This window comes from Eublepharis macularius, chromosome 12 (assembly GCF_028583425.1).
Source record: "Eublepharis macularius isolate TG4126 chromosome 12, MPM_Emac_v1.0, whole genome shotgun sequence".
Classification (NCBI taxonomy): Eukaryota; Metazoa; Chordata; class Lepidosauria; order Squamata; family Eublepharidae; genus Eublepharis; species Eublepharis macularius.
Window position 1 is genome coordinate 46,688,413 of NC_072801.1, and position 19,322 is coordinate 46,707,734.

General features: G+C 44.2%; 1 protein-coding gene across 3 annotated transcripts in view; it reads right to left on the reverse strand.

Moving 5' to 3' along the window:
• Positions 1-19,322, reverse strand: part of HDAC5 (histone deacetylase 5) — a 149,837-nt gene that overhangs the window by 126,158 nt on the left and 4,357 nt on the right. For all 3 annotated transcript variants that reach the window (XM_054992579.1, XM_054992577.1, XM_054992578.1), the window contains exon 2: positions 6,330-6,515. In XM_054992579.1, coding sequence (XP_054848554.1) covers positions 6,330-6,351 — 22 coding nt within the window. In that variant the 5' untranslated portion in view covers positions 6,352-6,515. The remainder of the gene's footprint in view (positions 1-6,329; positions 6,516-19,322) is intronic.

Genomic DNA, 19,322 nt, shown 5'->3' on the forward strand with positions numbered 1-19,322 from the left:
TTGCAAGTAGAAAATTTAGTGCACGTGATAGAAGCCCTTTTCAGGGGTTGTGCACATCCAAGGAAAATGGGCTACATGCAATCCTGATATGCACAATTGCTATTTTGTCTGAAAGGAGCTACATGAATACATTCCAACTTCAAAATACAGGAAATACATTTACGCTGCCCCTTCCAGACAAAACGGCAATTGTGTATATTGGGAGGACTGAATGTAGCATGTTCTGGTCAGCATCAATCTCCCATACATGCATACAGATATAATGCCTGAAAAGGGCTCCGGTGATCTGGAATATTTGAAAAAGCAGCATTCCCAAAGACAGAGGTGGAATTTATTGCTAGCACACTTTGTACATGCAGAGACTCCACTGCTCATGGGCCAGCAATCATATATGGGCGAATAGCTGCATCAGTGCACTCACACCACTCTCTTTCTAAGCACACTGACTTCAATGCACACAGTGTATTGTCTGTAGAGGGCTACTAGTATGTAACTAACAACAGGGAGCTTCATAGGGTAGGTGAAACAGATTCATGCAGCCATTTAGGGGGTAGACACAGAACTGGAGAGAAACTGTAGCAATTAAAATCTTCTGTAGTTACTAATTTTGCAGCAGAATTCCACAGGCTCAGCAATATATCAGGCATTTCCATTCTATGGTTTTCCTAGGTTTTTTTCCAACAAATCCAGAACTAACCTTGGCTTCCATCTTCCAATACTGAAATCTTCCATTTCAGTTCTCAGGAGTTCCTGCTGCTGTAGCACCACCTCTCACAGAACTGCAGTCTTCTCCACTAATGCCTGTTTCCCCCTTTTTTCTTTCCAGTTTCTCTCCTCCCTTCCTCTCCTCTTTTCCAGGTCACAATTAAGAGACAGAGACTGTCAGGAAACAAAGTCCCTGGTTTTGGTCTTCTCATTACATCACTACTGCTACAAAAGATTGAGGCCTGGCCCTGGGAGCAGTTTCCAGTGTTCTGCTCTGGCTTAAATTAAATCCTGCAAATGGGAAGAATTTTGGTACTGCTTGGACAATAGTTAATTTCTAGCCTGCCTGGAAAACACACCCTCTGGCCCAGAAACTCTGCCTTTCAATCCAAACATGTAACACATGACTGATGCTACTCATGAAGAAGCTGCACTCTGTATATTTCAGAGCAGCATTCTTCTTTAAGATTATCTCAAATTATTTAGCAATTAGCCTCGGAACTGAAAGCAAGTGCCAGGAACAAGCCCTGATTTAAAATTAATCCCTGCACTTGAATTATACAAGAACAGAGAGCCTGGAATATATGGAATCTATAAAGCACCTTTTCTTGCCTAATTTCATACCTCATAGTGAAATCAGGGTACTGAACTTAAAAATGCTAGAAATAGGAGCTCCTGTTTAGTTTAAAAGATGCTTCTCATACTCCCCTTATAGCTACACACATTTCATTCCCCATATGAAAATTGTTTCATTTCCCTCCTTGAACTGCACCTTGGCAGCTCAGCCTCTGACACCTTCTTTCAGTCACAACTGCAGCGCAAATGAGTAAAGGATCTGCCCAGACTAGTCAGGGGTTCTTTGTGGCTTACACTCTAAATAGTATTTATTTCCAAGAGAAAGAAAATTTAGGAGGAGTAGGTGTGTTGATCTTTTGCAACAAAATGGCAGTTGGTCTTGTAGTTCCTTAAAGTCTAGTAGATGTATTGTAGCATTATAATAAGCCTATGCTTTTAAGACATGAAGATACCACAAGGCAGAGTATAATGCCATAGACGCCATCCTCCAGAGCAGTCATTTTCTCCAGGGGAACAGACCTCTGCTCTCTGGAGTTCAGTTATAATTCTATGAGATCACTAGGCCCCCACCTGGAGGCTGGCAACCCTACCATTAGGCCTTGAGGTTAAGTGCGGATTAAGGGGAAGGGGGGGATATGGCTACATAGTGCAACATAGGGTTGCCAGCCTCCAGGGGGTGGCTGGAGGTCTCCCGGAATTACAACTGATCTCCAGGTGACAGAGATCAGTTCCCCTGGAGAGAATGGCTGCTTTGGAGAGTGGAGTCTATGGTATTATACCATTCTGAGGCCCCTCCCCTCCCCAAACCCCACTCTATCCAGGCTCCAACCCCAAAATCTCTAGGAATTTCCCAACCTGGACCTGGCAACCCTAATGCAGCATCTACTTTGCATGCTGGTTAAATTCTTGGCATCTCCAGTTAAAGGGATCAGATAATAGGTAAAGTGAACGGGATCAGGTATTAGATAAAGTGAAAGACCTCTGGAGAGCTACTGCCAGTCAGAGCAGACAGCACTATCCCTGACAGACCAACTGTCTGGTCTGACTCAGTAGAAGGCAGCATCATGTGATTGTGCCCCACAAACTTGTACATGCCAGGAGAAAACAGATCTGTAACTATTATAACTGGCCATTTCAGTCTATTAATAGCAGCAACACTCCATTTGCAACAGTAGAATTAAAAAAGAAGCAGGCAAGCAATTTTTTAAGGCAGTAAAAGTGCTGATGCCCTACACTAACCCTTTGTTTAGTCTGTAAAAGAGAGCTTCAGTGGAGGGTGGGGAAACCAAAAAGAATATTTATTCCCTCTTCACCTGAACGTATCTCCATGTGCCAGTTAGGCCTAGAAGGCTCAGCAGCAACAAAAGCAGCTGCAGTCTGGCTGCAGCTCTCACAAAAGCCGTGGAGGGGCCTGCTCTCAGCTCAAGCTGAAGTAGCCAGAAATGAGGCGTTGCCATGGAGATTGTTAAACGGCCATCTTGCACCTCTCGGCATTGGTTGATAGCTTTTAAATATGGGTATTAGAGGGATTCAAATGGAAATCCAGCCCGCTGCACCTCTACTACACAAACCAACAAGGAAAAGGAGGATGTCTTAACATGTTTCAGACTGGATCTAGGACTGTATCTTTCAACAGAATAGGGTTCAGCACTGGAGCACAGCCAGTTTACAACACAGAGAGCCTCTTAACATAAACAAAGTTAACCTACCCTTCACACATTTTGGATAAATGGGGCATGACTGCTAGGGTCAGGGATCAGGTCCCAGATTCCAGATTTAATCCCTGATATCTCCTGTTAAAAAGATTAGGTAGCGAATGATGTGAAAGACCTCCATGCGACCCTGGAGAGCCTTGGACAGTCAGAGCAGACAATGCTGACCTTGACAGACCAACAGTCCCACTCAGCTCCATGTGTTCATGCACAAGAAACTTTCATATGCCAGAAGAAAACAGCCCTGTAACTATTATAGTTGGTAGAATGAACCAGTAGATGGTAACTTCATGTGTACAGCGGTTGCCTGGTGATTCAAGTTTCTCTGCCTCACTTCACAATTCCTATCATAGGGCGGCCAGCAGGTTTTATCTTCATCTGCTACAGTCCCAGTGACTTTCTGGCAAATGGTGATCTTTATAAATACAGGAGTTGCCATTAGCTTGACTGGAAGTCCAGTCCAAAGGGGAGAGCTGCTTTCAGACCATCTTAAAAAAGAGAACTCATCTCCCCAGCTGTATTGTGGAGATAATAATAACACTGATTTTGTTCACTGCTCTGAATAGGGTACTAATCTATCTAGAAGAGCAGTTTGTACATATGTTTATGTTGAAGATGGTAACAATGCAATCACTGTTTCTGAGCAATGCAACATACCTATATCTTGACCAAGATTCACAAGCTTGACTTCTGGGAATGTACTTAATTTGCATATTTTATTTGCAAATAATTGATCTAACTTCCTGGTAGATGAAAGTAAAACATTCCCTGATCTTTCTGAATCACGCAGTATCATCTGGGATCAGCCCTGCTTCATTTCCTACTCACAGAATTTAAGAGCTCTGGGAAGCCATCAAGTCCAACTCTCCATCACAAGGCAGGGCTGTCCCAGCTGGCCAGATACAAACACCTTCACCTAAGCAACTGTGTGTTGAGGCTATTTCCACCTCAACACACAATCTAAGCTGGAGTTCAAAATGCAAGGCAAGTATATAGACTAAACCATAAAACAAAAAGAAACAAACAATACATACAAAAGCAATAAAAAGCAGACAGAAGCATGGAGTATTTTAGCCCCCAACCCTTGTCCGAGAACTTGAAGGGGAAAAACACACCTTTTCTCTTCCTCTAAAAACAGAGGAGGGAATCAGCCACCTTTGTCTATGTATGGGCATGGCATTGTTTCACACACAGGATTCAAATAATTGTTATAACATTCTATGAAATTGGAAGGTGCTATTTCAATGTATGCTTTATATAACGTATCATTCCCAGTCTCAAACCCTTAACACATGTTTAAATAGACAGATATAATATATATCCTAAACTGTTCCTAATGTTCTCTATCCATGAAGAGCTCCATTCCCCAAACGCTTCAACTGCTATATCCACTTTTGCAGTTCACCACTAGCTAACTGCTGGAATTGTCTGCTAGATGTGCTCGTCCCACTGTCTGGTTCACACCTGGACCAGCAACAGATTAGTGTTAAATGACTCATGAATATTACATTGCTGTTTCCTCTGAAACACTTGAAAGAGACTGAAGCCACTTGGCCACTAAGTGTAACACTTGGCCACTAAGAGACTGAAGCCACTAAGTGTAACACTACTTAGGAATGGATCATACCATATGAGAACCATTTCAGAGGTCAAGAACAATTTCTGTCCTCTGGGAGAGAAATAGTTGGGGAGAGCACCCCCTTTCAAAAGTCTGACTCCTACCTCCCTTGCTTATCACACAGGGATTATTGCATGGCCATTTTCTTTCTGAGTCTGGAACAGAGCAGAGCAGAGCACAGCAGCAGTTAATGGAACTGGCACCACAACGAACACTGAAGTGATTACGTTGCTACTGAAGTTATAACCGAAAGTAAGCAAAACTTGCTCCTCCCAAAGAGGATACTATTGAATTTTCTGGCCACGCTTCACAACATGAAACATGAATTCTCCTCTCTCAGGACAAGACTGTAGACATCTCTTATTCCTGACCATACTAACAAAATTCAGAACAGGATTGGATCCAGCCAGGTCACTCATTCAGTATCACCCAATTCCCCTCCTTAATACAGTTGCCATCCTACATAGGTTTTGTAGAGAGAGATTCAGTGAACCCCAGAATAGCTTTTTGGGGTGATTCTTCCTTTTTCACCAGCAGAAAAGTTGTTGGACCAAACCCATGAGGTTGAATCCTGTGACTCCATCCACTAAGACATCCTTATACAAATAAAGAATTTCCTCCCTTAGAGGAAGCCTCTCTGTAACAGCAACCATTTCCCACTGGGGGAAGTCTTTTTAGCAGAAGTCATAGGATCCAATCCTGTCTCTGCCTCCAGGGGTGGCGCAAGGGTCTGCTGCGCTCACGTGACATCATCACGGGAGCGCGCGCCACCACTGGCCCGATTGCTGCGGCAGGCGGCCTCCGAGCTCTCCCGCTCGGTTGCCTGTGCCGCCGCAGATGCCTGCCCGCAGTGGCTGCGCCTGGCCGGGGGCTTGTGCTGGTGGCGGCAGCGGCGCGGGGTGGGAGGGATAGGAGGCTGGTGCTTTGTGGCACGCGCTTCCGCCCGCCGTGCCTCCACCGGCGCTCCCTCCGGCACCCCGCACCTGCGGCCACCGCCTACCTGGCCTTAATAGGCGCGCCGGCCCTGACTGCCTCTTGTTGCAGCCCACTGATCCCTCTAAAATCTTTGCTCCAAGGGAACTGTGTTTCTCCAATTTTCCTTCATTCATCCATCCCCCCCACCTAGAACTGGTTTGGGGAGAGGAATGAGGGGGCATCAAGGAGTCCCTTTCCTCCTTCCCATGGCCTGGAGGAATGCACCCATTTCTGTAGGGCAGGGCTAGATCCAGAAGACTATTCCCACTGCAATGATTTCAGGAAAGGCCCATCAGAAAAGTTGTTACCACAGCAGCAGACAGGCAAAAGAGTGGAACTAGGCCTATTTCTCCATGTGAGGAGCAGGGATGGGGAGCAGAAGGGAAGTCTGGAATGGCTGGTGGTAACTAGGCTGGGAAAATGACTGGAGCACTCCATCAAATCCTTCTTCAAACTATCAAACTTGACCATCCTTAAGCTAGTGAATAAAGGACATGTGTGTAGTGGAATGTTCCATTGAGTTAAACAGGTGGAGCATCCTATACTCCCATAAACAAAAAAGCCCTCTGTACTGGAAGCTGGAGTTCCTGCACCTTTATCAGCTGCATTTCCGAGCACACATGCAGGTACAGTTACAGAAAGACAGCAGGCACACCTCCAGCCACCCCTCTGGTCCAAAATGGCTGAAACCAAGGAAGACGCACCACCCCTTCGCTCCTCCCACCTTGCTTGCCCTTGCCTACCTGACTCATTCTTGGAGTTCATGTTGTCCTTGTTGGTAGGTGACTGCTCGCTGAAAAGATCAGAAGGAGCTGTTAGCAGAGCTAGGCCTCCAACGGTGTTCACGTGGGCAGAGGTGTTCAGATGCCGTTCGGCCAACACAGCTGGGACATCCCTTGTGGCAAGAGGGGAAATCCTTCTAAGGAACCCTATGGCAAAAAATGAGAGAGATCAACAACTGCCTTTGTAAGAAGAGTGGGCTGCCTGTGACAAAACATGCAAAAGCTGCCTTGTACCAAGCCAGACTATTAGCACATCTACTTAGGTATCCTTCACTCTAATAGGTAACAGCACTCCAGTGCCCCTTTCCCAACAACCTGAGATTTGTTAATTGGAGACATCAGGGATTGAATATGGGACTTTCTGCACGCAAAGCATGTATCTTTCCATTGATTTGCAGTCTCCACCCCACCCCAACCATTTGTTCTGCAAGAGGTCACTATTCTAAACAGCACACAGGATCAGTGGGCCATGTCCTTTACCACCCCATTCAGCAAAGTCTGAAGTTCTCCTCCAGTCTAAAGAAATGTCCTCCTATGAAAGCAGCTCCTCCTCAAGCAGAGGAGCCACATAAGTGGGAAGAAAGCTTCTTAGACTGGAGCAACACTTCCATCTTTGCTGTGTAGTGGTAGGATACAGGACAGCATACTATTATATTCCCCGTTTCTGTTTGGGTATGGTTTTGACAGAAATCCTCTTTAAGAAAGGATGCGCCACCCCCAAACCACTCTGTTTGGAGAGATACGCAGCCATCCCCTTAATCTCAGCATGACACCTTTTCCTGGCATCAGACAAAAGACTGCATAAACACCTTAAGTTGCCTTATACTGAATATTTACACCCTTGGTCCATCAAGGTCAGTATTTTCTACTCAGTGACAGGCAGCAGCTGTCCAAGGTCTCAGGCAGAGAGGTCTGTCAGATCACCTATGAACTGGTCCTCTTTAACTGGAGATGCCAGGGACTGAACCTGAGACCTGCTCCATTCCAAGCAGATGCTCTACCACTGAACTACAGACCCTCCCCGTGTGTTGTCAATCCTAGTTAAAAAAATGTTGCAAAACTGGGCTTTTGAATTTCTGCAAGGTTTTTAAAGTTGTGTGTGTGTGTGTGTTCCTGGTCTAGTTTCAAAAGAATTTCTTTATGCCACTTTGAGCAAGCGAGACTATGAATCAGGAAGCTGGTGGTTTCCATCACTCTCTGCCATATGATTTCTAGTGGTTAGAGCGCTGGACTTCGGTCTGAGAAAATTGTGTTCAAATCCCCATTCTGTCATGGAAACTCACTGGGTGACCTTGGGCTAGTCACACACTCTCAGCCTAACGCACCTCACAGGGTTGTTGTTAGGATATAATGGAGGAGAAATATGTAAGTAACTTTATTTCTTGCAGCAGGGGATAAATGGGGCTTTCCTGTATTTTGCATGTTTGTAAATTTTGGAACTTTAAGGCGCCTTGAGCTACAAGGGTAAGGTGGGGTATAAATATTTTAAATAAATAAATTTACCCACTCCAAATCAGACTCCCATCTGCAATATGAGAATAAAAATATTGACTGACCATACAAAGTTGTTGTAAAGATTACACGAAAATTTACATAAGGCACTTAGAACTCTCTAAACAGCACTATACAGATGTACGGCTGTTTTCAGAACTGCTCGATTTCTGGCATTGCTGAGAACACAATCACAAAATGATTTTTTTTTATTGGCCAAGGAAAACAAGACCATTGGCTTAATTTGTTTACTCAGCTGTTTATTTGTTCACAATAGTTCCTTGAACACTGAGATATCAGAATGAAATATAGGTACCAGTGTTTCAAGACACAATTCTACATTACATGTTGAAATACCTGACTACCACATTAGCAAACACTTCTATGTTTTCAAAATGAAGGCAAAGCTTGACCTGCGGAATCACTTTGTTGAGTTATCTACTCTGCATGTCTTATGAGTTCTCTGCTGTCAACTTACCAGTTGCACTTAGGTTTAGCTGATCACTGAGAACAGAGGGCATGGCAGAGGACTCAAAATGTAGACAGAGCAGGTACTCAAGTCTACAAAGCAAATTGCTCAATTAAGAACCACAAAGACAAAGACTTCAGGTCGAGCTAAGCATCTTTCAGGCCTCCCCTTATTTAGTACATATGTCTACAGAATAAGCACACGGGCACAAAAAGCACTTAAAAAAAATTAAGAATAATTTTCAAAATAAAAATAATTGGCTAAGTAAGTGAAGGCTTTGGCTTATCCTGCCCATTCAACATTGGTCAGCTTGCAAGCAATAATTGTGTTAAATATGAAATATGTATTCAAAGCAAAATCCTACATTTCACATTTACATATCAGTTTAGAACCACCACCCAATACGTACTTGCTCTTAAAGTCAATGAGGAAAATGCAAAATACAAGACACAGTGATATGCTCCTTAAACATCTGGATGGAAACTGATGTGCACATTCAGGACAAATTCATCCATTTCAACTAAGAATGTCAACAGTGCCCATTTTCAAGAGGAACACCGTAGCCCAGGCAGAGCCAAGGAAGACCAGAAAGATGACTCTGTCAAGATGGAGGGGCTAGTAGTCCTGTCTCCTGAGCCCAAGATCATGGAAGAATACTCTCAGCAGGTGCAGAGAATTATCAGTAACCCTCCAAGGGTGCAACTGAGGTATGTTTGGTCAGTGACTAGTCACATTCGGCAGGGCTGGCTAGGCTCTGTAGTTGCTATGGGGGAGGGGGGGAGCATCCCATTGAGATTATACCATGATTTTGGCTGGAGAGGTAGAAAGGGCCTTCACCCAAGGAGGCAGTTACATCGACCGGGCAGACCATTAAAGGTGGTAGCCAGAAGGAGCTTGGGGCTGGATCATCAAGAAACACACCCACCCTTACATGGAGAAAAGAGTGAGGGAACTCCTTCCCCAAATGATCTGGGTAGGAATGCTGAGGAGAGTCTGACACAGTAAAGCCCAGAACCACCAAATAAATGCGATGACCTACCTGACTGCCTTGGCATACATGCAAGATTCAAGCTGCACATAGACAAACAGCTGCCTTTTAGCCTTTTGCTCTCGCAGGCGCTCACAAACAGGAAAAATGTAACATGCAATGGGCACTGTGCTTTACTAGCATATTTGTTAGTGAAAGATTCCTCCTCTTCTTTCAAGCAAAGTTAGTCCTTGTAATTAGAAGAGAGGGTAGGGAGGTTTTGTGGCTAGGAAGCTAGAGTAACTGCTTGGCATGCAGAAGGTCCCAAATTCAGTTCTTGCCATCTCCAGTTAAAGGTTCACACAGAGCAGGTTGTGGGAGAAAGGGCTTGTTCTACCTGAGACCCTGGAGAACCACAGCCAGCCAAAGGAGATTGCTTTGAGCTAAACGGATCAATAGTCCCACTCCATAAAGCTTGTATGTTCAAGCCATGTGTTTTTAAGCAAGGTGGCATTCAGTTTGTTGGTACTTTCATTGAACCAGCATAACCTTTCACCGAACCCATCTTAGCCTATTTGGGTGTCCATTTGGAACCCCTCCCCCATTTCTCAGCAGCAGAACAACTGAATATATTCATGCAAGTTCTCATCACAATTCTCTGTTTCCAGTTCAAATATCGGCTTTACCCCAACACTTGGCTCCGAGAAAAAGACAGAAACTGCATTGTAATGTACCTTCCAGGCCAAGCTATCAAAGTCAAAAGCACACAAACATGGTCATGATAAGATGCACATTTCAAGTCTGAATTCCAGCTCATATCCTGCACCCACTCTCAAGAAAGCCAGGAAAGAGGGTAAAAAGAGAGGTATGCGTAGTACTTCCCATGGGCATTCAGCAATCACAATGAAAATCTGCATCATTTATGACGCAAGCCTGCATTTCAGTATGAATACCAGCTCAGCACCTACACCTGATTTCAAAGGGGCCAGAAAAAGATATAAAAAGCAATGTGCACTCCAGACTTTTGGACACCTGAGAGTGGGTAGACTTGGAGGACCAAAGGTCATTTGTAGGTACATATCAGCAAATAAGGGTATAAAGATAGAACAGGGGCAAGGCTGCACAAAGACTTCAAGATAAGGGCAAGCACTTGTGCTGCATGCAACAAGCAATGGAAAGCAGTGTGGGGATTTGAGAAGGGGCATCACATAAGTACCATGGCAGCACAGAGGTTTAGATAGATATGATGCTATCATGATACTATCATCTACAACTCCTAGACTGCCAAAAGAATATAAAACACTCTCAAAACCACCTTCTATGACCAGAACTGCAGGTTAGTATCTCACCCATCACTGGAGGGGGAAAATTCTTGCTAGTCACATCTCACCTACGTTTCCTGTATGAATGACTCCATGAAAACCGAGTTTTGGGCATCTATGGCTGCCATTTCTACATTTACCACATTCTCCTAAATGTGGATCACTGGTATCCAACTCTATAAGCCCCCCACCAATCTCCTCGTATCAAAAGTCTAGGGCAGTGGTCCCCAATTTTTCCACCCAAGGACCCAGTGCAAGCATGCCATATCAGAGTCACAGAACAAGAACTCAAGTTTGAACCTCAGTACAGTTGGGGCCACTGCCGTAGTCAAGAGATCATGAGAGCAAGTGATAGGGAATATAAGCTGAGCACCAAGAGATGAACCATAATGAGGAACAAGCCAAAGGTCAGATCCATGGAATAATCCTCTCCACCACTGACAAACTTTGAGTTGCATCCAGCAAAACATTTCTGCTTGCAATAAAGCTTGTGCACAAGCGGAAAAGCAAGAATAAGACTGTGGTCATTGCTTGCTTTAAATTAAACTTATTGTATCCCCACTTGCGCTTTTGCTTGTGCAAGACCTAGTGCAATCAATATCCAGGCCCTATAGGGAGGGAAGTGCCAGATGTTTCACAAGATCCTGCACAAGCGAAACTGTGCTAAGTCCACTTATGTTTTCACATGTGCATTGTTGGACACAAGCCAGTATCTTGATGTGTTGCTGGTTCACTTCAGGACGTAAGCTTCTACTCATGCATGCCAGCAGCAGGTCCTTCCAAAAGAAGCAAAGCAAGTAACAGCTCTAGAGGTTTCATGACATACCAAGTAGAACTTCACAACCTACCTGAAGATCTTCATCCACAGGCTGAAGATCCATGGTCTACTGCCAGAGGTAAGCAACCTCTTTTGAATACACATGCTGAAAAAAGATGCTTCATCTACCTGTGATGATGCTGGTGTGCCAGAAAACAAAAGGTGAGGGGGGTGAGGGCTGTACTTGGCCAGACACACTTGGAACAAGCCAAGCCCCAACATCTTAGGGATTCATCTTAGACTCAGCCAGTGGCTGTGCCAGCATGGGAGATGATGACAAACATAAGCTGTACCTGTGTTCTGCCCCCATACAACTGGCCCAGCAACACTGCCAGTACTTCAGCTGCTTGGGCAGAAAACTGGTCATGGGTGTCCAACAAAGTGGTCTGGGGTACCAAATTGTAAGCCACTGTTGGGGGTTGCTTACATCTAGGCATAACAAGAGACAGAACAAGGCTGCAGGCCAGAAATTGGGGAGAAATGCCTACAACATGAACTATTATGAAGAGGGGTAGATTTTGCAATGTTGTATATAGCACAGCAATAGATTGAATAAGAGAAGAAAGGAAGGAATAAGAGAAGAAAGGGAGCCTGAGCTTGCTTGACCACGGTCAACAAGATGAATGATGAAGTTATTGATGGCTTTAGAGGATAAATGAAAAGAGAAAGGTTTGGGAGGGAGAAATGTTCAAGATTACAGCCTGTTAAATCTCATGCCATAAATCAAGATGGGACAGATCAAACCAGAGATGTTAATGCCAAGTAGAAATAGCATAAAGGCAGTCCTGGGACTAGATGGACAAAGAAAAACTGGAGATAAAGAGAGAGAGAGAGAGTGCGCCAAATATTATCAGCATACAGGAGACAGTACAAGACTGCAGTTTCAAAGGGTCACCTAAGGATAGCACATAGAAAAAGAACTGCAGAGGTGTTAAGAACTGAACTCCAAAAAGGAATGGGGGTGGGAAAGGCCTAATTTCCCACTGATAAGCCTTGGGATGCTCTATTTCACTCATATGGACCACCATCTATAGTCTGAAAGCTCTTCTATACCAGAAAAAAGTCTCAAGCAGAAGACTAGATGTCAGGAAACAGAGTCCAAAGCCCAGCTGCCTCCCTGACATGCTAACTTGTGATATTTTGAGGATTTTTATTCCCTATACTGAGAAGCAATGCCACCATGTGAGCCTCTTTGAGAAAGCTGAAGAGGGACAACTCAGACACAAGCAGACCCCATGTGCTCCCCTCCAATGAAAACATTCAACAAGCAATCTGACAGAACGCATCAAGGGCGAGGGGAGGAGGAGAGAGAGTGTTTTGGGAGGTTTTAGAAGATGGCAACATATTTCCAGGTGGGAAAGAACAGGAAACAGGAACAGGGAAGATGACAACCAGGCTGAACTGGGAATAGGATCAAAAAGGCCAATAAATGTATTAAATGAAGATAAGAGGTTAGCCATTTTATCAAAGGGATACTGGGGAAGACAAAAGAATTGAGGAAGTGGAGGACAGTCTGCATCTTCATACAAAAATGAAGGACTAATCCATTTTTCTAAAAGAACTAGTTTTTTTTAAATGATCTTGTTTCTAAGCACCCCAACGTATCACAAGTTCAGGTTTTCAGTCAGCAGCTACTCCTGGTGGCACAGTTGCCATCTTTTCCACCCAAATATGTTTTGTTTGCATTGTTCCAGACCTGGGTTAGGAATCTGTAGTTTCCAAGCCAGAGCAGCAGGGAGGTGAGCGGATTATGCACATCCACCTTGGGCTTCGCTCTCTCGCTCTCTTTCAATATGTGACAAGTGACTTGTGAACAAGCTTGGTTTCCCACAGTTATGTGAATTCTGGCCAATTTTGACCCTTGAGACTCAAAACTTGAGGAATTGCCACTGCGTCAAGATCCAACCACACAGAGAACCTGAAACAACACAATCCCTTTCACTTTTGCAGACATAAAGCCCACCATTCAGCACTTCATAAATAATACCAGAGAAGTGGCCACTATTAACACCTCAGTTTTTGATCCCATGGATTTAGATTGAAATTAAGCATTTGGTGGCCAAGTTGGGCTTTGGCAGTCCAGGCTGAACAGCTGCAAACAGCAAAGAAGCAATGTGAGATGAAGAAGCAATGGGTGTGAGAAAGGTGCTTAACCCCACCCTCGCCTACATTCTTTCTCCATCAATATCTGTTCCTCTCAATTGCTTTTCACTGTAATTCAGTAAATGCATGTCAGCAAATGGAGGAAAGTAGCAATGGAAGAAAAGGAAGAGGGGGATAGTTGCAGGTGAGCAAAGAAGGAAAGACCTCTAACAGCAGTGGCTCTCCTACATGTACAACTTTACCTGAGTTTCAAGATGCCTAGGAATATAGAGGGAAGGAATATTAGCTACTCTGGCCTCTGGAACAAGATGGTGGTAGCAGCAAAGAAGGTGGAGGTTGTCATACTCCCACCCAATCTGTCAGTTAAGGCCACCACTTCACTTCACCACTATATATCCTGCCCCGCCCTTGCCCCCAACTTTGCCACAATCTGTCCAGCTAGCTTTGGCATACCCTAAGGAGGAGCATCTGCCAGAGCATCTTCCCAGCCCCATCTGGGAAGAGTGTATGGATGGTGCAAGTGATGCCCCGATGGTCACAGTAGTGGCATGCCCAGCTACACACACTGCCTGGTGCCATCAAGGAAAGGGCACAAAGGTGGCTATGTGTGTGGGCAGTGAGAGGGGTTATGGGTGGGGGCAGAAAGGAGGGTGTGAGAGGGGGTCCTGGTAGTAGGCAGAGAATAGGAGATAGCAGCCCTCGCTTAGGGCTTCTCTCCGCCTAGGGCTTCTCAAAACCTAGAACCGGCCTTAGTCTCACCCATCATATTTGTAGCCCCAGTCCAAACATATATTCCCTATTTACCTGAAAGGAAGACTAGTTCCCCCCCCCCCCCGCCACATGTGTAGTAAGGAAAAAGAGGGGGCTGCCTTAAATTCAAGTTATGTACTATGATAAAGAAAGCCTTTTGTGTATAATTTTTTTAAAACAGAATGGTCTTACATTCAATGTTGTTTTCCTTTTATGTAAATATATCAGCCTTAGCTACACTATGAAAAATCCTATTTGCTGCCCTACTTAGCCCTGCCATGTTCACCACCCTCATCTGAAATTGCCACAATGCTCAGTTTTCGTTTATTTTGAAGATCTTTGATGAGCACAATACAATGTCATTTTTTTCAGTTTAATAAAGGAGCTGGATACTTGGCTGCTGCTCATACTGTCTGAAATCAGACTCTCTCTCCATAATCCAAAGTCAGTTATGATCACTGTTGAGGGAAGGGCAATTCCTCCATACATGCAAAGAAATCCAAATCTGCATGTCAGATGTCAGAGTTTTCAGTTTCAAAAACTACTACAAGTTTCTTGGGAAAGCAGCTGGCAAAAGCCACTTCAAATGAAGAACTGACCATGGTTCCTCTATCATACTTGCAATACTAATTTTTAAAACAAAACATTTAGTTGGGTCCAAAACTTTTCTCTCTTCTGGACATCTGAGCACAGAGCCAGCCAAACAGTGGTAGGATGAGGTTATTTAGTTACTTAATTTATACTCTGCCCTTTTCCCCAATGGACACTCAAAGCAGTTCCCACTTTATCCCCCCCTCTATTTTATCCACCCAACAACCCTGTGAGGTACATTAAGCTGACAATGTATGACCGGCTGAAGGTCACCCAGTGAGCTTCAAGGGCAGTGTACGGATCCGAACCTGGTTCTCCCAGATCCTAGTCCAATATTAACCACATCACTCTGGTTCTCAATCAGTACTGAGGCTGTTCTACACGTCTAAAGGTACTTCACATGTTAAACATATAAAGCTGCCTTCGAACTGAGTCAGACAATTGGTCCAACGCAGTCTATTCTGATTGAAGCAGCTCTACAGACTCTCAGATATAGAAGGTTCTTTTCCCAAACCAGAGATTTTTTCTAGAGATGCCTGGGGATCGAACTTCAGACCTTCCGCATGTAAAGCACATACACAGCCATTGAACCAAGGCCCCTGCTCATATTTCATGGCTAGATTCTGTCCCAAATTAAGACCAAACTACACTTTGTGTACAAATGAGTGCAACAGCAGCTCAACAGCCATCCTTTTGGGGAAAACGCCTTTGGAAGGGAGCAGCTGAGCCTGGAAACGTAGTAGAGATGAGAGGCACTTGACTGGGGAAATGGCAGACAAGGACAGGTTACACACCTGCACCCTGTTATTTTAGAGCTGTCAATTATTCCACCCTCCCAAATTGGGGGGGGGGTTAAATAGTTACATGTATTTATATGTCATATGTACTTTGTGGGGAGAGTGGACTAAAAGTCTAATAAAATAAAAATAATCCAAGTCTTCTCTAGCAATGACCTAGGTACAGACACACATTTTCTTTTACTCTAGAATTGGGGTTAGAGCTTTGTCTCAGGTACCCACCCACAAGAGACCAGTGGGGACTGATACTTTGGCCAGTCTCTTTGACTTCTCAGAAGAGGCACAGGATGGAGAATCTGAATTTGATTTCAGATTTCCTCTGGCAGGAGCAGTAGAAATGCTCTGTGGTCTGTTACAATCCTCCTCCAACCTGATCTGGTTGGAACTTTTAACAATAAGCGTAGGCACTGAGACAGTGCCAGGTTTCCTTGGTGAGAGTGGTGGGGTTTTCCTACCGCTCTATTTTTAATTGTATGGCAGCAGCAGGCTTTGAAAACACTGTCGCTGGCGCAATTTGTTGATGTTTGATTGGAAGAACCGAGGCCAGGTGACAGAGGTCTACAAATGTACTTGCTAGGGACAGCCATATCTTTTGATCTGACATATATCGCATAAGAAAACAAAAGACAGGAGCTTCTCCCTGGAGTCCCCCCAGACTTCAGAGGGGCTTGAAAGCGCAAAAAGATCAGATGGCTCAGAAACTTATACTAGAGAGAAAATCTCAACACACTCCTCTTGAAGGAAGTGGTATGTTCACTTCTCCCACCTCTATTAAGGACACCCAAAATTTGTGGACTCCAGAGAAACTGTTGCTGATACAATTAAAAAAGGGTTGGGAAGGGAGACATTATAGCACAGGACAGGGAGGGACAGCAAAGGCTATTGTTCTTCTTGGTCCTACTCCCAACACCAAGCTATGTGTCAAGTACAGTCTCAACATTCCAAATGACCTTTGGCTAATGGAGTTTAATTCCAGTTCAGTAACCAAGAACAATCCTGATTCACAGGGCTAATAAAGCAATGTGTATTACCTGAGTGGATGATGATGGGGGATCTATCATTGCTCAGATGGTTGCATCCTAGGTATCTCATGTAGCATCTGCCAGGAGAAGAGTGCAGGATTCTGTATGCCTAAACAGCGATGCTGCATTGTAGGGCACTCCTGGGTTTGAACCAAGATTAGAATTTCAACTTCTTCCCTAGAACTCACCTACCAGGTACAGCCCACTTTGGTGAGCTAGCAGAGACCATCTCAGACTTGCTGTCAGTGTCACCCCAGATAACTATAATGGATGACTTGGGATTTTGTTGAATACCACAGGAATTTCTTAACAGGTCAGCAGGCCCATTAGCCAGACCGATTCACCCATGGTCTAGATTCAGGTGATCTGTGTGTCTACTTTGGTCTTGCTAACTTTTCAAGACCTGGACCCCTGCAACCCTTACCATAAATATAAATCAAATTTATTTAAAATATTGCTAGACCTGCCTATTTCCCCCCAAAAATGGGTTAGGTAACAAAAACAAATAAAAATTGTTTATAGCTGTGCAGGTCCAAAATCAAAATCCAGCCCCCCCCCCCAACAATTGACATAGTTGGTTGTTGTGGATTTTCTGGGCTGTATAGCCATGGTCTTGGCATTGTAGTTCCTGACGTTTCGCCAGCAGCTGTGGCTGGCATCTTCAGAGGTGTAGCACCAAAAGACAGAGAGCACCAAAAGACACTGAGAGATCTCTGTCTTTTGGTGCTACACAACTATACAGCCCGGAAAATCCACAACAACCATCGTTCTCCGTGAAAGCCTTCGACAATAAACTGACATAGTACCCTTTACTAGGACCAACCAAAATGACACAAAACAATAGACAAGTTTTCGAGTGCTCCAGAACTCATCCTCAGGCCAGATGTTACAAAATAAGAGATGGGGGCGAGGGGGAATGTTTCAGGCCTGAAGCACACCCCAACGCCTTCAAAACATTTTTTTATAACATTCAGCTTAAGGAAGAGCACTGGAAACTCCAAAGCTTGCTCACTGTTTTGTGTCAATTTGGTTGATCGTAATAAAATTATTATGCAGGTTGCTTTTGAACAAAAATGAAACCATTCAAAATTAAGACCAATATGATACTGAACAATTTAAAAACAGCCCTCAAACCTAATTATATTCATTTTAAAGGCCTTTACCTTCAGTAATCTGACCAACGATATCACAACTAAGAGACCCCCCACCCTGAAGGCTCTCCTAAAAAAGTTACATTATTCAGGAGGGTTTCATTATGGGTTTCCAGAGTTTGAAAAAATCTCTCACCTTTTTCAAAGCCTCTTTGGTAGTGTCCTGGAATAGGAATCATCTACTCCATTTCTATGTCACTCTAGGGCCTGAAAGGAGTACCGAATCTCCCCTTTCTAGATAGGCACCTGAGACACACGTCGTACTAGCTCCACATTACTTCAAGCACACCTATGTTTACTTCCAGGCACACCACCCTGGACCTCTGGCAACCCCTGAGAACTGGAATAAAAAGTGTCTGGGGGCTGCCCACAGACCACAGATTGTAGACCCCTGCACTTGGCTTTTTAACTGATGCTGCACGAACAATTTTATTACCTATTTACTTCATTTATGCCCTGTCTTTTCTCTCCAATGGCAGCTTACTTTGTTCTCCTCTTCTCCATTTTATCCTCACAACAACTCTGTGAGGTAGGTTAAGCTGAGATATGGTGACTGGCCCTAGATCACCCAGCGAGCTTCCACTGCAGAGCAGAGAACTGAACTTGAGTCTCCCAGATCCTATTCTGGCACTCTAACCACAATTAACTGAAGGTATGATCCTATCTGTTCTTATAGAGCTCTTAGTTACCGTTTTCTGCCTCCACTCCCCTTCTGAACTTGCCTCTTCATTTCTGGCTCTTTCATATGTTTGGTTCTTGAGCCTTCTGCCTAATGAACCTCTTGAAGTCAAGAACCAGAAGGGTTCCACTTGCGCAACAGCAAATAAGAGAAACTGAGTAGAAAAACAACATGGGTTCACTTACAGCCAGTTGTAAACTAGGTTTTACGCAAAATGTGCAGCTCAGTCTTGTTCCAAGTAGTAGCAGAAAAGAGAGGAGGCAGGCTTCACAGATACCATGAAAGGGAGAGGAATAAACTGGTTGTGGGTACTCAATTACAAGGGAAAACCATATGCTCAGAGCACACTTATTAATTTACAAATTTCAGGTCTGTAATTTCAGATTTCTCAGGTTCAAGCCTCATAATGCTGGAATCAGCCTTGAATAGGTCACAGAGGGAAATTAAGGTTTCTCCTCAGCCTCCAGGTAAAAATCATGATCTCTGCTGAATGCTGGCTGGGGTTGGTAGAAAGAGGAGCCTAGCCTACTGAAAGAGGACCCTAGCAACTGTGCACATTTCTATAGGGAGCACCACTTCTCGCTGCAAAGAAGTTCAACATTAGTTTGTCCATTTTCAACCTCATGTTTTCCATCATAAGACCTTGAAAGTTTCCTTAAAAACAACTGAAGCTGAGAAAATAGGAATCTAATAGCAGGTTTAGAATCCCTGGACTATCAAATCATACTCATGGAAAAAATCAAAGGACCAGCTAGCTTAATCTACTTAACAACACTAGTCATTTATATAGTAGTT